The following is an 18,579-nucleotide window of genomic DNA, read 5'->3' on the forward strand; positions in this document are numbered from 1 at the left end:
AGTATGTACAATTGCAGCTTTTCCCTGCTCCATGCTGTGGTACAGAGCAGTACCTCCAGGAAGCCAAGACAAGGCACCAGCACCTGAAGCCTTGCTACCGGCAGTAAGGAGCCTTCCAGAATACAAAACGACCCTACAGGAAAACCAGAGAGGGACTTTCTACAAGGGCATGTAGTGATAGGACAAGGGGAATGGCTTCAAGTTGAAAGAAGGCAGGTTTACATTAGGTACCAGGAAGAAATATTTTACTGACAGTGGTGAGACACTGGAGCAGGCTGTCCAGAGAAGCTGTGATGTCCCATCTCTGGAAGTGTGCAAGGCCAGGCTGGATGGGGCCCTGAGTAATGTGGTCTAGGAGAACGTGTCCCTGTCCATGGCAGGGGGGTAGAACTAGATGATCTGTAAGATCCCTTTCAACCCAGACCATTCTAGGAGTATGATAAGGGGAACACTATTGACTGAATCATTCCCCTGGTGACTAGCAGCCACTGCAAAGGCAGAAGGACAATATCCATTTGTGGCAAGTTCCTTCAAAATATAAAACATAGCTGCAGTTAAATGAACACAAGTCTGAAGGCTCTGTGTCCTGATATCCCACACAGCATCATCCTGTGGAGCAGCAATGACAGCCTGAGCTATTGAGGCCAGGATGGATGCAGGGAGCAGGTCTGGAAATGTTCCCTGCTGAGACCAATACCATTTAGTCTTAACAAAGAACTCAAAAGTACTAGAACTGCAGACTGAGCCTGCCCCAGGTTGTATACTTTCAACAGAACAGGCTCAACAGGACCATGCAATCACAGAAATACACTATTGTCTACCAAGAGAACTGTGGGCTCATAGAAGCACAAAGGTTTTTACCTTTAAGCAGCTACTTACCCAAACACAATTCACAGAAGCACTGGGCCGCTTCAGCAATACTGTACAATTAATGACTGATACAGCGGTACATTCACTGCAGATTTTTGGCAGCTATAGCCACATCATGAAACTGGTCATTTATTGTTACATAGAGACACTGAAGAGACACAGAAAGGATTATTTGCCCTTAACTTGTAATTGGGTGTGTCCTTTCAAAAACACTACAAAGGGGGACTTTATTGTGCCAGCCAGAAGACTATCCCCAAAATATGGGGGTGGCCTGGGTGCTCTCCCACCCTTGGGGTCACCAAAAAGAGAATTCATTCCTGGTGAGAGAATGAAGCTGCAGCGCCAGGCTACAGCACACAGGAGCTCAGTATGAAAAAGCAGATCTCATCCCGAGGGAACTTCTGTTTACTTGAATGCCTTCCCTGTAATCCCATTTTATGGGCCACATGTTTTGGGAATGCTGCACAGTCAGGAGACTGGCAGAGACTGAAGGGACTGAAGTCCTCCTTTCAGAGGGCTGTAGAAAAGCAGGACACAACCTCAAACACTCTCAAAGCAGCCTTCTGCTTAGCTACAGGTGTTTTATCATAAATATTTCGGTCTTAAATGGGTACTGAACTCTAGCAAAAAATACAAGATGTTGCTTTTTGAAGTAAGAAAAACAAGGGGTTTAAAATTCACATTGGAACATTTTTCCTGTTTGAAAATTAAAAATGAAATGTAACACCTCAGCTTTTTAAAAATAACTCCAAGATGATAATGTAGGTTAAAAAAAAGGGAAGAGTGAACAGGTTTACCATTTTTACTTGATAGCTCCCTTTATAGATAGGTCCATTAGCTTGCAGATGGAATAACACAACTCAGCAATAAGCATGGGTAGATTCAGAAACACTAACCACTATCTTTCTGTGCGGTATCAGATCTGGATACACCACATTCTCTCTTTCTGCAGTAAAGACTGAGCAGAGGTGAATCAGTGTCAGGGAGAACTCACCCTGCTTGAAGCAAACTTCATATCCTGTAACTTGCACTCCAAGATAGTAAATATTGGCATGGCTGCATACAAACAGCTTTTCAGTTGAAAGTATGTCAATTATCAATTGATTTACTCACCTGATAAATACTCTCAGCTACTTTTACCAACACAAACCCTTTGTTCTCTAGCCAGGGAGCCTAATGTTTTAATCCCAGTCCCCCAGTCTTTTGGTAAGAGCACAGTGCTCAGTACCTGGCAGGAACAAGCACTTGTTAAGCTGCTGTGGTTCCTTTGCATTAGGATTTTCCATACAGTACTGTGAAATAGAAAGGAGGCACAAAATACAGTGACTTATAACCCTGAAGAACAATGAGCATTTCTGTGAGCTGGTTTTCTACACAGGATGTGGGCTGGGCCTCCTTGAGTTTGTGTAATCTGTCTGAAAGTCCCAAAACCACACTCTGAAAACATGCTTTTCCTTTAACAAACAGTCAGTCACACATACACAGAGTCTAACAGTAGTTTACACATCTGTCATTCACCATTAAGGAAAATTTTCATTAATATTTTTTTCAAGCATTTTTTATGCCAAATTAGGCACATAGACCCTACCTAATTAAAATATATAGCCTTTTTTGATCCAGCAAGAACTACATCTAGGGATGGAAGATTCACTTATTTTAAATTAAGTCAGAAGTTGCACTTCTGATAGTGCTTTAGGTGCCAGTTCACATTCTAGGATCATTACAGCCCAGAGACAAAAACTCAAAGGCACTGGAAACATTATCATGGAATGTGCTGGGAAGGATTATCCTATAAAGCAGCTTTTCTAGATGCTCAAAGACACTAGGTTTAACAACTTCAGGCAGTCCTTTGAAGTCCTGTATTTCAGACACTCTTCTAGAGATCAACTCTCTCCCTTTTCTCTGAACAGCACCAGAGGACAGACCACCTAAAGGAACTTTGCTGAACAAGGACTGGACAAAGTACAGCAGAGATTAAACACAAGAGAGAAATGGCTTCATCCAGAGCTTTCCTCTAGCAGTGCAGGGTAAAAAGACAGCAGATCTCAAGTAATTTTTGAAAAAAGAGCATACAGGAGTATTGCACTGTTTGACACTACTCCACATTCAGAGAGCTTAATTCCAATTGGAATTGATCTGCCTGATAATTTGACTACGACCCCTCCCTCCATCCCTTTCCTGTTTGCCTCTTGGAGCTGCAAGTCCTGGTTTAACAAGAACAATTGCTGAAGGAGTTCATACGAATTCTCCTAAAGTTTGTCTTCACAGTAAATGTGACAATCTTGTATTTGACACTGAAACTCAGTACTGTAACAAGCTGCTAGGAATACTTCTATTCTACAAGGAAAGCAGCTGTATGAAGCAGGTATGTGTGTGAAAATACTTGATATAAATTTACTACCGTAACTTCCAGGATTACATGTTTTTAATTCCTAGTGAAACTACACAGTAATTTGAAGCTCTATCATATTTCCTCTGCTCACAGTTTTTTGAGTTAGTATTTTTGAAGCTATAGCAAGTACAGCTTTTTTTTCTTTCTGGGGGAATCAGAAAGAATGGGAGTTAAGATTGAGCAAAGTGGAAAAAAACCATTAATACACCAGCAAACTGAAATTTATTTTTGCACACAATCAGGTTTCAAGTGGCTAGAAAATATCAAGAAATCTTCCCCTCCACTTTCATATGTTAATTGAGATTAGCATATTATACTCATTTAGGCAAATTATGAGGGAATAAATCCTCAACCATGTTAGACACAGCAGTTCCTACCACACCCTATGATATTTTGACAATTACCACACAATTTGAGTCAGAAACTATTACATTCAGCACGGAACTGGTTGGCTTCTGTCTTCATCTCCAGCAACTTCCTGCCTGAGAACATGCATTATGCAAAAACAGCTCCTGCAGCCATGGAGGGGAGAGCTGCAAGGAAATCCCAAAACCCAGCAGGAAGCAACGTCTCTGTGATTCAACATGTTGAGTCTTTTCCTCTGAGAAACCAGCATAAAAAGCACAGCAATAACTGCACAGAAAAAAGTCCTTATGCTGTCTGCATTACAGATCCTAGAACCACTGGAGTTTTGAGTGGCTGAGCCTGTCTCCCTCTTCAAATTTCAACACGTCTTCCTCTAGCATACTTTCACCTAGGATAGTTTGAGAAAAGAGAAAGGCTTGTTAAATGTTGCAAGACAACTGCATTTCACCTCCATCAGCTGTGCAGAAAAAACATTTCTGGATGGATTAACTAGTTTTGATCCTTTCACTTGAAAAAAACCCAAAACACCCCACAAAAAATGTAATATGATTATACCGAAGTCTGTCACTGCGGTGGAAGTAAAGCAAAACATCTCAGTGAAGGCTTTCAGTGTGCTGGGCTAAGTGCTGTAGGCTTCCACATTACAGAGACTGGACAGAGGGAAGGTACAAGCCATTTTCTAGGCAAAGTAACAATAAAAATACCCAAATAGTTTTCTTAATATCACAAGCCACATAAGAGAATTAAATTCCATTCTGTTCCCTGCTATTCCCATCTGGTTTCAATTTGCTAGAGAAGACTGAAGCCTGTATTCAAAAAACAGACTGCATTGTAAACATTAGGCTCTGCCAGCATTCCTAGTAACTCATGAGGCACCGGAGTTACCACGGAAAGGCTAGGGGAGGATAGGAGAAAAAGGTCTATGAAAAAGCAGGACTTGCTCTGTCATTAAACCTGTTTTATTGCATTGTTTTAGCCATGAAAGGAAAATGAGAAGTGTTTGATGCTCCAAAGACACACACTTGCAGAAAATCCAGTTCTACTAATCTCTGTTGTTTTGCAACATTATGAAAACAAGCAGGGGAAAGTTGAGTAAAGTCAGAACAGACTGCCTGGGCCACTGACATCCGTTTTATATGGCTTGTGATTATAGGCTGTATACTGTTGCCTAATTTATTTCTTGTCATCAGTAAAAGATTGCTGCTTCATTTCCTGCAGGAACAGTTTTGTTAAATTGTGACAAAATAATGAGACTACAGCTAAAGAGCATCTCGTGGTAATATTTAACAAAACTTTGCCACATCTCTGCCTTTTCCTCAACCCAATAGTTTCTAGTTAACTGTGCCCCTGACATGAGGCACTGATGTGCTTTGGAAAGCCACTCACACAGTTTACGCAGTGAAAAAAAGGAGAAGGGTGTTTCTGCAGTAGCATGGTCCTGGAGGGATCCTGTTTTACATCATACAAAATCTATTTTGACTAATCTTGGGTTTACAGCCAGCCCCAACTCAAAATTTGAATACAAGGTTAGGAGGAAGTGACCTCCTTATTAAACACATCAGTCCTTTGTTCACAGCATGGTCCCACAAATGATCAACAACTGAGGTGATGAAGCACTACACTGTAGTATCAGAACAACAGCCCACAGGACTGGTAAAGAGCAACTAAAGAGAACATCTCAAGCTGTGATTGCCTCTGGCATCCACAACTGGCCCCAAATTAACACTTCCTAGTTCAGGCACATTAAGAAGCTGTCAGTGTTTAAACGTTGAGTTGAACTCCAGTAACCCTGATGAACATGGCCCTACTGCTAATCACTTTTTACTTAGCTGGGTTACCACCAGTAACCCCCAAGTAGTTACAGTCTTTTGTCCAACCACCTACAACACCTCTGTAACTCCTCCTCCAGCCCACAGGCCAAGCTAACAACCCCACCAGCTGTCTCAGTGCTGGTTTTGGCCATGCCATGACTCCAGACTTCTGCACTGACTCCTTGATGATAGGTGTCATTAGCTAACAGACATTAACTTTCAGCAGGTTCTCATGTAAAGCTTCCTGTCCTTTCACTGTTTCTAAAGATGGCTGCCTTCACCATAGGCGCTTCTCTTACTCCGGGATTAGCTCACCACACTTTTCTCCTTGGTATCAGCTCACTTCATCAATTTCCCCAGCCCCTTTCCTCTAGTTTTCAGCGCTGTCTTCCTACCTGGAAGTCCTTAAATTACATCTTAATGGACCCCCTTTAGCCTTACCATGTATATTATATATCAATCTACCGCTTGCATCCTATTATTAATACTCCAACACCACCAGAAAGCTATAACCACATGCTTTCTTCTTTCCTTTCTGCTCAGACATTGGTGCAGTTATAATAACTACCAGTAATACATGCTCATACACAGATTAGAGCACCTCAGGGTGACCATTACATGAGGAACTTATCCCAGGTCTTCTGTATCTAGATAATGTTATTCTCAGCCTCCAAAGGATACATGCAAACAGGCTACGTTATACCTAGCCAAGTCACATCTATTTCACACATGTGAAGAATATATAAACTGTCCAGAATCAGGAATTGTGAAAGGCTCATTTTGAAACACAAACTTCTTTAACCACACCAACCCACAATCCACCTCCACCACACCTCCATTTTCTCCAGAATTCAAGATATTGAAAATTGTATTCTCAGTTAGTATCCTCTCATATACAGTTTGTTTCCCAAAGCAGCTAATACCAGCATAAAATTCAGCAGGAAAAATCAAAGTAAGCAGCACAATCTGTTCAGTTTTCTAAATTCCTAACTTTAAATGAAACAAAACTCTAGACCTAACTGCAAACCAATATCCCCAAAGAGAGCATCACCACTGTCACTAAATGAGTAGAAAACACATAGTGGAAAATACACAGGAGACTGAAGAAAAAGTGCAGCCCTACATAGTAGTGACATTTCTGTGTAGCTGCTGGAGGAGCATGCTAGGACAAGCCTGCTGTTTCTATCCTGGCTCCACACAGGGACACTTCTGCATGCCAAAACCAGTATTTATCTGCTTCTTGCCTGAGTGATTCTAAGCCTGTTCTGCACATGCTTCACAGTGCCAAGAAGCTCTGTACTTCTAGGTGGATTGCTGCAGACTGGCTTTTGTCAGGAAGACTGATCGCTTTTATGAAGTGTATGCGCACACCGATGCCAAACATACTGAGATTCATACAATAAGCCCAGACACTTTTCCTCCCAAAGTTAACACCTGTGTACTGCTGCCAATACTCATGCAAGAGGAAAAGAAGCAATTATATTGTCTTACGCAGTTTTTCCAGTAACCAGGACGATATGCATTTTTTGCCTCTCTCCCTTAGGAAAAAATCCAAAACACTGCTGTGGCTTTCTTTATGCTTCTATGGATCAAGGTAACAAAAAACCCTGAACTGCCAAGTGAAGCAGTCTCGTATTGCTTGAGCTGGACAAGTACTATTATCAAGTTACCACATTCCTTTGTTTTATAGCATGGGTATGTACCAACACCTCCAAGCAGGATGAACTCATAGCTATGCACAAGAGAAGCAACAGCTAATGCGAAGACATTAATGGTTATTACCTAAATATATTAAGGTTATTATAACTAAGGGGAACTGGAGTATTCGGTTTCACTGATTTCTCATGTTAGTCATGCCTGCGCATAGCATCAAAGTTCCCATAACAGCACCTGGAGGACTAATTCTAGTCATAAGCTTTAGTAGTCGTTGCTTTGGAGACTATTTATATGCTACTATCAAGTGCAGACATGTTTCAGTTACAACTCTCGATGCCCTTGTGTTGGTTCAAAAGGGAGAATACTGTCGAAGTGCTACAATGTAGCACTGTGTGGCTGTACCACCCCCTCCACAAAGCCAGTCAGGAAATGTACTGACCTTGTTCAATTGAAACTGGCAAACCAACTCAGGAGTTGCTATTTTTCTTCTCCTCATTAAGGTACCCAAGGCTCCTGGGGGAGGGGAAGACAGGAAACAAGCACTCTTCCTGCTCCCCCAACCTAAAAATAACTAAGACAGCTTTCTGCAACTTTTAAACCACAGAAGTACTCAATAAAGCCTGAAATATTTATACTCTGGGCCAACAGTCACAGAACTCCTTTTTTGCCCAGTATCTTTTTATCATTATCCAAACAGATCTGGAGATTGTGGCAGGAAAGTTTACTTTTCTAAGGGTAGACATAATCCTGTTGCCAGCTGTCTTCTTAAACTATAGCTTTTTTTCCTGCCAGTCAGTTAAGCTGTAACTACAAGCTACAAGCCTATTTTGATTTGTGAACTTGAGCACTAAAATCTGCAGGTTTAGCAGTTTCTCTTTTCTTTTAGAAAACAAAGGAAACAAACACCTGAATCATAAAGTTGGGTACAATGTTGCGGGAAAAAAAATGAAGTTAAACAGCATGCGAAAATTGCTAGAAAAAAAATGCATACATTACAGAATAGGTAGAAAACATTATGTATAAACATGGAAATTAAATTCCTAGTAACTGAGCACTGTAAAACACAAGACTGATTATGCTATTCAGACAAATTTAAGTGAAAGAACATTTGCAGGATTTTGGAGGCATGCATGCTCAAAGGCTTCCTTACTCCAGTTCTCCTGCATTTAAAAAGGCTACTGATTTGGTTGTTTGAACTTCCTCCCTTTCAAAAAGCTACAAAAGATAGGGCATGAACATCCAGTTCCAAAACAGGATTTAAAGTAAAACACGTATCTAGGTAAGGATAAGCACCTTCCTTTCTGTACTGCAATCTCTCATTCTTCAGCCAGTTTCCATGATTTTTTTACGTACTTCTCACAATCTGTTCACTGAATGGAAAACCTACAAGCTGATTTTGGCAAGTCTGTTTGGCAAGTGAAAATTTAGGCATAAAATTGCCATTCTTTGTGCTAGCCTTCAGCCCAGCATTTTCTTTTAACATTTAGAAATAACAATTTCATTCAGATACAGCAAAACTATCTTAAGTTTTGAAGGAGTCCTTAAGTTTGAAAATAAGAAAGCTTAAATAAATCTTACATGCTGTATTGTTAGCTCATACATACTACCAGCTGACCATGACAGAGAGTATGCCTAGTTGTACACATGCAGAAAACTGGGGAAGGAGATAATCATGGAATGACTTTCTACTTCCACAGAAAGAAGTCTCCCAGTCACCCTCTCCATCCTGAGGCTCCAAAGCTTACTCAAATTTCACATATGGGCAGGAAACCAAAGTATACCACGTGGCCAGAAATCCGTAGTAGTTCAGACGTGAGTTCCCAAAGGGAAGGAAGTTATAATTAAATACAAGTCCAATCAGTGTTTCCCTCCACGAGGTCTAGAGGATGAATGGAAAAAAGCTCAGCTTTCCTGTTGCACAACAGCTAGGAATAATGTGATGTAGGATATAGCGTAACTGTTTGAAATAGGGATGTTACTCACATGCAGATCCCCTCTAAACTGGTCTTTCAGAATTCTATAGTTGCGTATAATGCATCTGTTTTCATAATTTCTATGATCAGTAGATTACAGACATACATAGCCTTGAGCTACTTAAAAGTTGTACACTGTTCAAGAACTACAGGTTTAGGCTTGCTTATTTTTCAGCCAAGACAGACAGATTTCAGTGAGGTTTCTGTCTTACAGTCCATTCTGTTGCTGCAGTTAGGGGCAAGCCCTCTACTGATGATGTATTCAAATTCAAGCTTTCTTCAGTTCCCTTTTTTTAAATACTAAGTGAACAGCAGCTTAGAAAAGCTACAAATACTGATAAAAATACTTTTCCAGCAACTGTTCTCTGGTTAACATCAGGAATATACCCTTTTTACCCACCCTTCTAAAGTGCTGCAGCTACCAGTAGAGGCCTCCATCATCCTCCCTTTGGCCATCTGTAATCACAAGCACAGTCATTCATATACTGGTATTCTGTGCTTTCACTGTTTAGGCTTCCATAGGCTGAAGAACAGCTAAACAGGCTAAATGGACCTTGGGTATATACTCACTGTTTACAGAAGAATATATCCAATTCTTATTTTTCCTTGGAACAGCCAGAAGGTCCAGGAGTCCCCATTCAAACACTTCCAACTGAAAATCAAAACTAAGGGAGTTTCAAAAAGATATCATATGTCAGACATGCTACTGCTTAATGAGACCCAAGAATACATATTAAAATAAATGCCTACATTAGACTCATGTAAAAGAAAAGCAAATGACCTTAATGAAACATCTCATCTTTATTTACAATATGACAAACAGAGCAAGATCTCAGCTTATCAACTACAGTAAAAGCGTTTCTTAGTAGTAATAAACCCTCTCCTTCACTCCAGTGCCAGCTGGGCACATCCAAAATTCAGATTCAACCAAGAATCTTAAAAACACACAAAGAAAAACAACGTCTACAGGACCTGCTTTTTTGGACACCCAGTTCAGTGGGTTTTTTTTCCTCTTTGCTGATCTATTTCTATAGTAGGGATTGATGATGCAGAAGAGTAATACCAGCTCTAAAACAGTACTCATTCTTGCATCATGTAAGAAAAACCCACTACGTAAACTGTTACTTCAGATATCCCTTAAAGGCTTCAGATGTGAAATGTGATCCAAGACTGCAACATGCTATTTCTAGAAAGATGCAACAGATGTTCTACACATATTAATACACACATCCAGAACAGAATGTAGAATTTACTTTTACTAAGTGCAATCAATACATAAATCTGGCTCAATGCCATTCAAGCAAAAAAGAAGCACACAGAGCAAGACACTTTGTTCAATACATAGGTGGGCTCCAGGAAAAAAAAAAACCTAAGCTTAATGCAGCATCTACAGACACACAGAAGTACCTTTCAGCAAGTCACCTCTATACAGACAAGCATTTGTAGACAGCTCAAGCCCTCTTACTTGTGATATGCTATCTACAAAATACATTGGAAGGCTGTGAGGATCATTCATAGGAGAAATTTGAAACGTAAGGCACAGCCATTACACTGAACAGAAAGTATATGAGTATATTCTTGTTAGGTTACAAAAGTATGTGGCATTTATGGGGTTTGTTTTAAATGAGGAAACAGTTCTATAGCCCATTTCAGTGTCATTACATCACTGAAACTAAAGGGCATGTTTAAGCAAACAGACAAAAGGTATCATACCCTTCAAAAAGATCACCCTGCTTTGCTACCTGTAGGATGAAGTTAAAATAGGTCCGATGTTAAGTTCCTCTTCTTCCTGTAAGCAGGAACACTTGGCCTACAAGGCAAAATTTAGGTAGTTGCTCTTCTCCTTGATTTCTGTTAACTACTTCAAGTTACTTAAAGGGTAACAGGATTATTAAGTAGTCATACCACTGAAACAGAGGACAAGACAAACTAACAGCTGCACTTACAAGGCCACCAATATTTGTAGCACACAATCTACAGGAAGCGTGGAGGAAGAGCTTGCCTGTTCTAGAAAAAGAGAAGACCCTGCACTGTCAACTCCTAGAAGTAGAGCAGGCTTAGCTACAGCCTTCAGGCTACAGTCCTAATAATGCTTTGAAATTATGATTCCCTCCCATCATTTAGGTCTACATTAGCAATTGCAGGGTCCCAGGAGTGCCCTGAAAGAGTTCTAAGATACATAGAACTCAGTATGTTGACTTTGCACTGCATAATTCATTTTATAGCAGCATGACTTTTTTCTTCCTGTTCATAGTAGTTTCCCCAGTTTGAAATATCCCTGCCTGCCAAATTTAAGAGACAAACAAAATAAAGTCTAAATGCTTCATTGGTATTCTTTATTTTTTGACCCAAACTACGTAACACATTCTCTGAAGTAGTCCTTCAATTTTGGAATTCCCTCTCCAGCACAGGAATATGTAAGCACCCATATGTAGTGTCTGTACTTCAGGCCTAGACTAAAGTAGGCAATGTTAAACACAGGGACAAAAAGCCTTAAAATACTAGTTCTACTTCCCTGCAGAACCCAGTTGCATTTTTATGCAATTTTCCAGTGTTAGTGAAAATTTAAAGCTGGCATACAGTAGTGCCACACAGTAATAGTTAAGTGGGTTACTGCAAATCAGTAGCAGATTAAGCAAACCTGCTATGTTCAAGATTCACCAGGAGAGAGACCATTTAAGGTACTTAAAGCTCTCAACTCTTCTTGTACTCTCCCGAACATAGCAAAGCAGGTGCTCTGGCACTACGCATCAGGACTCCTATTAAAGTTTGGCTAGACTGTCACCACAGACCTAGAATCATAAGACCATACCAAACTGGGAAGCATCCATCAGGATCATGGAGTCCAACTCCTGGCCACATGCAGGACACCCCAAGAACACGTGAGAATATTGCCTGAATGCTTCTCGAACTTAAACAGGCTGCTGCTGTGACCACTTCCCTGGGGGAGCCCATTCCAATGCTCAACCACTCTCTGGCTGAAAAACTTTTCCTGATATCCAACCTACACTTACCCTGACTCAGCTTCGTACCATTTCCTCAAGCCCTGTCACTGGTCACAGGAGTGAAGAGACCTGTTATCTTTTATTGTTGGTACCCAGAGTCAAAGACTCTATAGTCCGCTACCACTGTTTCCTAGTGATCTGTCATCTCCCCTGCCCAACAGAAGTCAGTGCAGTTCAATTTTACTATCTCTGAAGAGGAGACACTCAAGTTCAAAAATTACTGTTAGCTGAGCCCAGACATTGTGGCTCCTGCATGAAGTATAGCCTTTCCTATGACTGTGCAGAGATAGGGAAGCAGAAGTGTTTCTCAGAAACAGTTTAAAAATAGGATCTGACAACTGCCCAGCATGCCTTTACAAGCTTATGAGCTTGTTCCAACATTTGTATGCTGGGGTAATGGAGCACAGCTTTGGAGATGAATTTGAAGCGGTACCACTCTGATAAAAGCAATAGTTTCATTTTATGAAGAGTAGCCCTCTAAATCAGGATATTTGTGACAAAGACATTTTGTAATATTTAATAATTCTCTAATTAGAAGGCCCACAGTTGTTCTGGATGGAATTTGAGACAGCTTACCCCGGCTCAACAGATAAGACCACACTGCACAATCTATCATCAGTGTGACAAATTGGACCACAAACACTGTGGCCCAAAATGAAGCAGCACAACCATCGTTTAGCACGTACTGGGGAATAAAGCTGGTAAAACACCTCTTAGGCTAGAGATTAAATCACTATCTCAATATCATGACCAGCTATAGTCTCAGTCTTTTTGAGGGATTGGTTTGTCTGCACTAGAAGTGGCACAGCTCTGCACCTCCAATTCTTTTTACCTTACTTCACTAAAATTTGGGGAATCACATGGCAGTCCGCTAACCTGCTAAGTAAAGGCAGGAACAGGGAAGGAGGGAGTTTGGCACAAGAATTGGATGCTAATGCTTGTTTCCCAGCTACCTCTTCAGCTTAAGCTCTTGTGCCCTCCACACTAGTTCTAACACCTCATATCTGCCACACAAGCTAGTTCTGGACTTGTTTTCGGTTGATCTATAGCAGCTGTACTAGCACTGGATCGAACAGCTATCAAACATCCATATACAACAGCCAACTAGACAGAAAGATACTAACTTCTGTCAATAGAATACTAAGAATTGAACTCCACCTAAGAAAGCTTCATGGGTTACCAATCTACTGAAGCTTGCTAGAAACAAATCCATTATTATAACCAGTGGTACTCTATGTCAAACAGGTACCCACTCTTAGCACACCCTTCTGCTGTCAGACATCACAGAATGGTTTGGGTTGGAAAGGACTTTCAAGATCATTTAGTTCCCAGCCCCTACCATGGGCATGGACAGCTCCACCAGACCAGGTTGTTCAGGGCCCCATCCAATCTCCCCCCTGAGCACTTTCAGGAATGGGACATCCACAACTTCTCTAGACAACCTGTTCCAGTGCCTCACTATCCTCTAAGCATCCCTTCCTAACATCCAATCCAGATCTCTCATCTTAGTTTAAACCCATTTCCTATCACTGTCTGCCCATGTAAAAAGTCACTCTGTATTCTTCATAAGCCACCTTTAAATACAGGAAGGCTGCAGTGAGGTCTCCCCAAGAGCCTTCTTTTTTCTGTGTTGAAAAACTCCAGCTCTCTCAGCCTGTTGAGTATTTCTGGTTTGAGTCTTAACAGACCACACTGAGTAGGACTACAGCAGTCCTCACAAGCTAAACCTTTGGAGAGACATGATATACTGCTGCATTTCTACTTCTGAGTAACATCTACTGCATGACCATGCCACATTAACAAGCTCACAGATGGAGCAGTCACAGTAAGAAGTTTCAGTAGGGTTTATTTTGTCCAACATGTAATAAGCACAAAAACACAGCAGCTAAGATTTCCTTGGTTTCTGAGCTTACAAGAAACACAAACTCTTGCTTTCTGTGACAGGACCACCTTCAGCAGTACTTTTGGGATGTTAAAGTCTCCAGTTCAGTAATTTCCCAACTCTGGCACAGTCCAAGTCTCCAAACTGGCAGTATTTCCCCCCATTTTCTTCCTAAAGATCCTCAAAAAGTACCGTTGTGCATATACTACTCGGGAACCATTCAATCACTGGTTATTTTCATCTTCATCAAAGAACTGCTATTGACAGTGTTTCAGGGATAGTGCTGCATTATAGTCATGTCTGAGCACTACCTCACTCATGAAAGTAGCTACATGGACCTTAATACTGCTCTCCAAAGCAACTAGGAGCTCATCAGACTCTACTTCAAGTAACAAGGTTACTTCTGGAAGGAGAAAAACCACTGCCCCACTTCACTATCCAAAGGTGATAGCAGTGAACCTGGTGCTAATTCCCACTAATCCCAGGATTAGGAGGCCACACAACAGCTTTAAAGTTGCTTCTTTAAGTGAGGAACTCAACTGTTAAGAATTGTAGAACTAGCCAATAACCTATTTTCCTCCTAAAGCAAAACCTTACTAATCTCAACTTTTTCAGAAAGGCTCATTATAACACAAAGCCTGAAGCAGTGTGCAAAGGAAATTCCTGTCCTGCTGTTGTTTGAGCATTCAACAGTCCTTCCACATCCAGGTCGATAAACTGATCAGTTGTCAGTCACTAGAACTCCTTTACCTCACAAATAATGCAAATTCATTTGACTAGTGACTACTGAGACCCACAGGTATCACTTTTTGCTATTAGCTAAGAACTCATCCTGTAGGAATAATTCTTCACTGAATACCCCAGCTATTAGATTATCAGCCACTTCTGGAAGAAGCAAGCTTATTTCAAGTTTTACCCTGTACCAAAAAAAATATGCTTAAATCTAAAATCCTGTGAACACCTAACTAGCCTGTGGTTGAGAATAACATTTCACTTAATTTTACAGGCTACAATTTCAGTGAATCTGAAGTGCTTTGGCCACCCACAACTGGAGGTCAATCTAGCAATGACTTATATAGTCAAGGTTCAGAATTATTTTTTGAGAGTGCCTGACTCAGTGATTCTGGCTACATTAGCCAAAAGCCTTTAAGACATGCCCCTCAAAACTCCCTAATAACTACAGCTTTCCTGACAAAAAGCACACCTAACTTCACTAACAATTAAAACCTGCACATCTCCATTTTCCCAGCAGCTGCTTCTGTCTACTTCCATACTAACAGGACCGTTTGTCAAGCCACACAATGAAGATTCACATTAGAGAACCATCCATTACAATTAGGCTTATGTTTGATCCATTCTTCACTACTACTTCCCCCATGAAGAATGAACAACTGAAAAAAGGTGCAGGATCATCTTTCAGCATGAGCACTTCAACTGTCTCAACTATGACATTAATGCATAGTCAGATCGATTACACTGTTAGCATCTCTCTCCTTTCTCCCCTAAATACCCTTGAACTCCTGTCAGTCCCTTTGCAGGGCCAAAGGTAAACAACGGTGTTTAAATAACAGGTCTTAGCAAGGGCTCAGACCACACATACGTGCACAGACAGGCTACCATGGCAAGTTAGAACCACAAGTTTAACTGTTGGAGAACATCCAGCCCATTGAAGTATCCCCATTAAAGAACAAATTGTAGTTCAATAGAAATTGTTAGTTTCCCCGGTAAGCTACCATAAATGTAAACTACACGCCACTTTTTACCCAGTCTCCCTCTCCTACAGATCTTTTCTTTCCTTCGAGATTAAAACACAGCTTGCATCAGACTGGCTGTTGGGCAAATCCCCTGTCTCAAAGAAATATGCACATTTTGCTTTTACTCATCTCCTGCAGCACAAGTAATTCAGAATCCATAAGACATTGTTTTGAGACTGCACTGCAACACTGCTGGAGCTACTGCTTCTTTGAAGATAACTAATACTGCTTCCCTGAGAACTGCTAATAAAAACAACCTTGAAACAAGAAGTTACTACCAGCTCATTAAAACTTGCCTATAGCTTCATATAAGCACAGCCACACCTCCGTTCAAGTACTGCTGCAATAAGCTGTGAGTTACACAGAGAACTTTTAAAATAATTCATTTATTGGTTTTCAAGCAAAATCTGTATCAAAGTGAGTTACCTAAAAGGCTGGTTTAAGAATTAAAATTCTAGCTGATTTTCTATATAAACCATTCTCTAACATAAGCATTCAAACAATTATTTTACAGTGAGGCAGGCAATTACTCTGTTTCATAATTATAGAACACATGCCTAAATGCAAGTAGCAACAAAAAGGTTTATTCCCCCTCATCTTTAGTTCAAATTAATGTTCTTCCTTAAACACATCTGCAACAAAGTAGTCACAATGTCAAGTCCCACATAAATCTGTGCTGTATTAAAAGAATCACTGTACACTGAAAGCATCCCTGGAAGCTTCCATTACAAAGGGAGTATTTACCTTGTGTCATACAATGCCTACACAAGAAGGATCAGTAATCCAGTCATTTTAATGTTTGATCAACAAACCAACTGCCTCCTCCTAACACCATTTCCAGTAAGCTTTTTATTAAAAAAAAAAAAAAAAAAAAAAACCACCACAGCCTCACAATCTCTAGGACTCAAGAATCTTGCGCTTTATAGTCTGCACAGAAGTCAGCTGGCACAATGCTGACAGCCACCTTCTGACACAAAAAAGGGGGGATTGCTCTTTCAGAAACCAGAGCTTACGTCCTAAAACCTAAGCTCAAATGACACTACAGGCTTTTGAAAGCTTCACACTGTGTCATGCTTAACTGGTATCCTCTATAAACCTACAAAGGAAAAATGTAGTGCTGTTAGATGCTTCTAATCCTGTTTTTCTACCCCTCCTCCCACAATATAGGGATGCTCTGCAGGCTATATATGCGACCAGTATGAACTACTTACAGTAGCTCCCAAGTCCCCAGTCAGTTCTTATGTAACTGAACTCCACCTCACCGTATTACTTATGTAACGCATAATAAAGAGCATCTATTATACAGGAATCTTGTATATTAGTCATACAGTCAGTTACTTTAATTCCCGTAGTTCTCAAACAGCACATTTGTGAAATATTCAGGCTATCAGGTTACTACTGTGGAGGTAAAAAGAAAAAAAAAATCCTATCTGCCTAGGGACGGACTAAGAACAAAAAAAGTGAAACATTTCTAAATAGAACAAACCAACATATTAAACCATCAACAATTTTAACTGTTAATTTGTTCATGGGGTTAGATGCAGTGGCTAAATTTACACCCTGGCATACAAGAACAAGACATGAGAACCAGCACTAAACTGCTCTGAAAACACGAGAACCTCAACCAAACAGTAAGAGGAGTTGCACTCCTTTAAGAAAAGAGTTAGGATTGGAAAACATACATTTTTTGCTTCCCATCCATCGAATATTGAAATAAGACACCCAGAAAATAGATTTGCCAACCTTCCAGGCCTATCCAGACCTGTGTAACAAGTTCATTTTCCTATGGATCTCAAAGTACAACATGGGGAACGTTCATCATATTCGCAGACTGTATTTTTCATTTGCGCTAAGCATCCACATCAATTCCCATGTTAAAGACGCAGGCCGTATGCGGCCTGATTTAGGAATATACCCATCACTCCACAGAAAGCTGCTCAACTCCTGCAATAGGAATCAACAACACACAAAGAACAGCGATCCGTTTTTCCTGTTCAAACAGAATAAAGTCATGAACACCGGGCAGATTTTCCCTTGGCCCCTCCATCCCGTACCCCCGGCAGAGCAACACTAGAACAGCAAAGACCTCCTCATCAGAAGAACAACTCCGCATAGCCTGTGCGTTTTCCTCAGCGGCTTTAATGAAGTCATTTAGACATCGCTTAAAACGACTGTTCCGGCAAGAACCGCTTCATAACCCCCGGGAACTTAACTTAGAGCAGAGTGCCTTCGCACCGAGCGGGCAGCACTACCGTGAACGCACCCGGCTCCCACACTCGGGCGGAGCCAGCAGGCGCCCAGGGAGAACTTTCCCTGGCGGTGGGTAAAGCCTTGCGCAGAGAGGGGGCGAAATGGAAAGCTTCCCCCATGAGCAGCTACACCCTGGAAGTGGGTGGAGAGTAAGGAGAGAAGCGAGAACCTTCCTCGGCAGCAGCTACACCCTCGTGCATATAAGTCTGATGGGGGAAGGGAACCAGCGCGGGACCGACGACGTTGTGCGGGAGGAGGGGGAGGGAAGCCCGGGCTCTCCCGGGCAGCCGCCGCCGCCGCCTAAGCCAGCTTGGTCCGCAGCCAAACCCCACAGGAATGCAACGCGGTCACATGACCTCCGGCGGACGTGCAACTCCCTTCCCTCTCCAGGGACACCCTGCGCCATCTTGTACTGACGCAGTTACAAAGGCAGGCACGAGTTGCTCCCCTCTCGCTCGTTCCCCACTCCTCTCCGCACAGCCCCGGTACTGTTTGGGAAGGAAAAGCCCAGGCCTGGTCCTGCTTTCCTTTTCGCCAGCTCTTCAGGGACGCCCTGCCCGCGGAGTCCTCCCTGACGCTGGGATCATGGCGCCTGTTTTCTCCCTTTGCATCCCCCGGCA

General features: G+C 41.5%; 1 protein-coding gene across 17 annotated transcripts in view; it reads right to left on the minus strand.

The window, feature by feature from the left end:
- Positions 1–18,579, minus strand: part of LOC108449540 — a 52,216-nt gene that overhangs the window by 32,284 nt on the left and 1,353 nt on the right. For 4 of the 17 annotated variants that reach the window (XR_001865725.1, XR_001865721.1, XR_001865719.1 and 1 more), the window contains one exon: positions 3,466–4,016. The exons of 4 other annotated variants lie outside the window; for them this stretch is intronic. Coding sequence is in view for 2 of the 13 variants with exons in the window: in XM_017745905.1 (XP_017601394.1) it covers positions 3,937–4,016; positions 9,639–9,733 (175 nt within the window). In the remaining 11 variants the exon portion in view is untranslated. Of the gene's footprint in view, positions 1–3,465; positions 4,017–9,638; positions 9,734–10,810; positions 18,448–18,579 lie in introns of those variants that run through there. 9 more of the 17 variants (XR_001865722.1, XR_001865718.1, XM_017745904.1 and 6 more) reach the window with 4 other exon arrangements.

Source organism: Corvus brachyrhynchos, unplaced genomic scaffold (genome assembly GCF_000691975.1).
Source record: "Corvus brachyrhynchos isolate BGI_N302 unplaced genomic scaffold, ASM69197v1 scaffold239, whole genome shotgun sequence".
In the NCBI taxonomy this organism is placed as follows: domain Eukaryota; kingdom Metazoa; phylum Chordata; class Aves; order Passeriformes; family Corvidae; genus Corvus; species Corvus brachyrhynchos.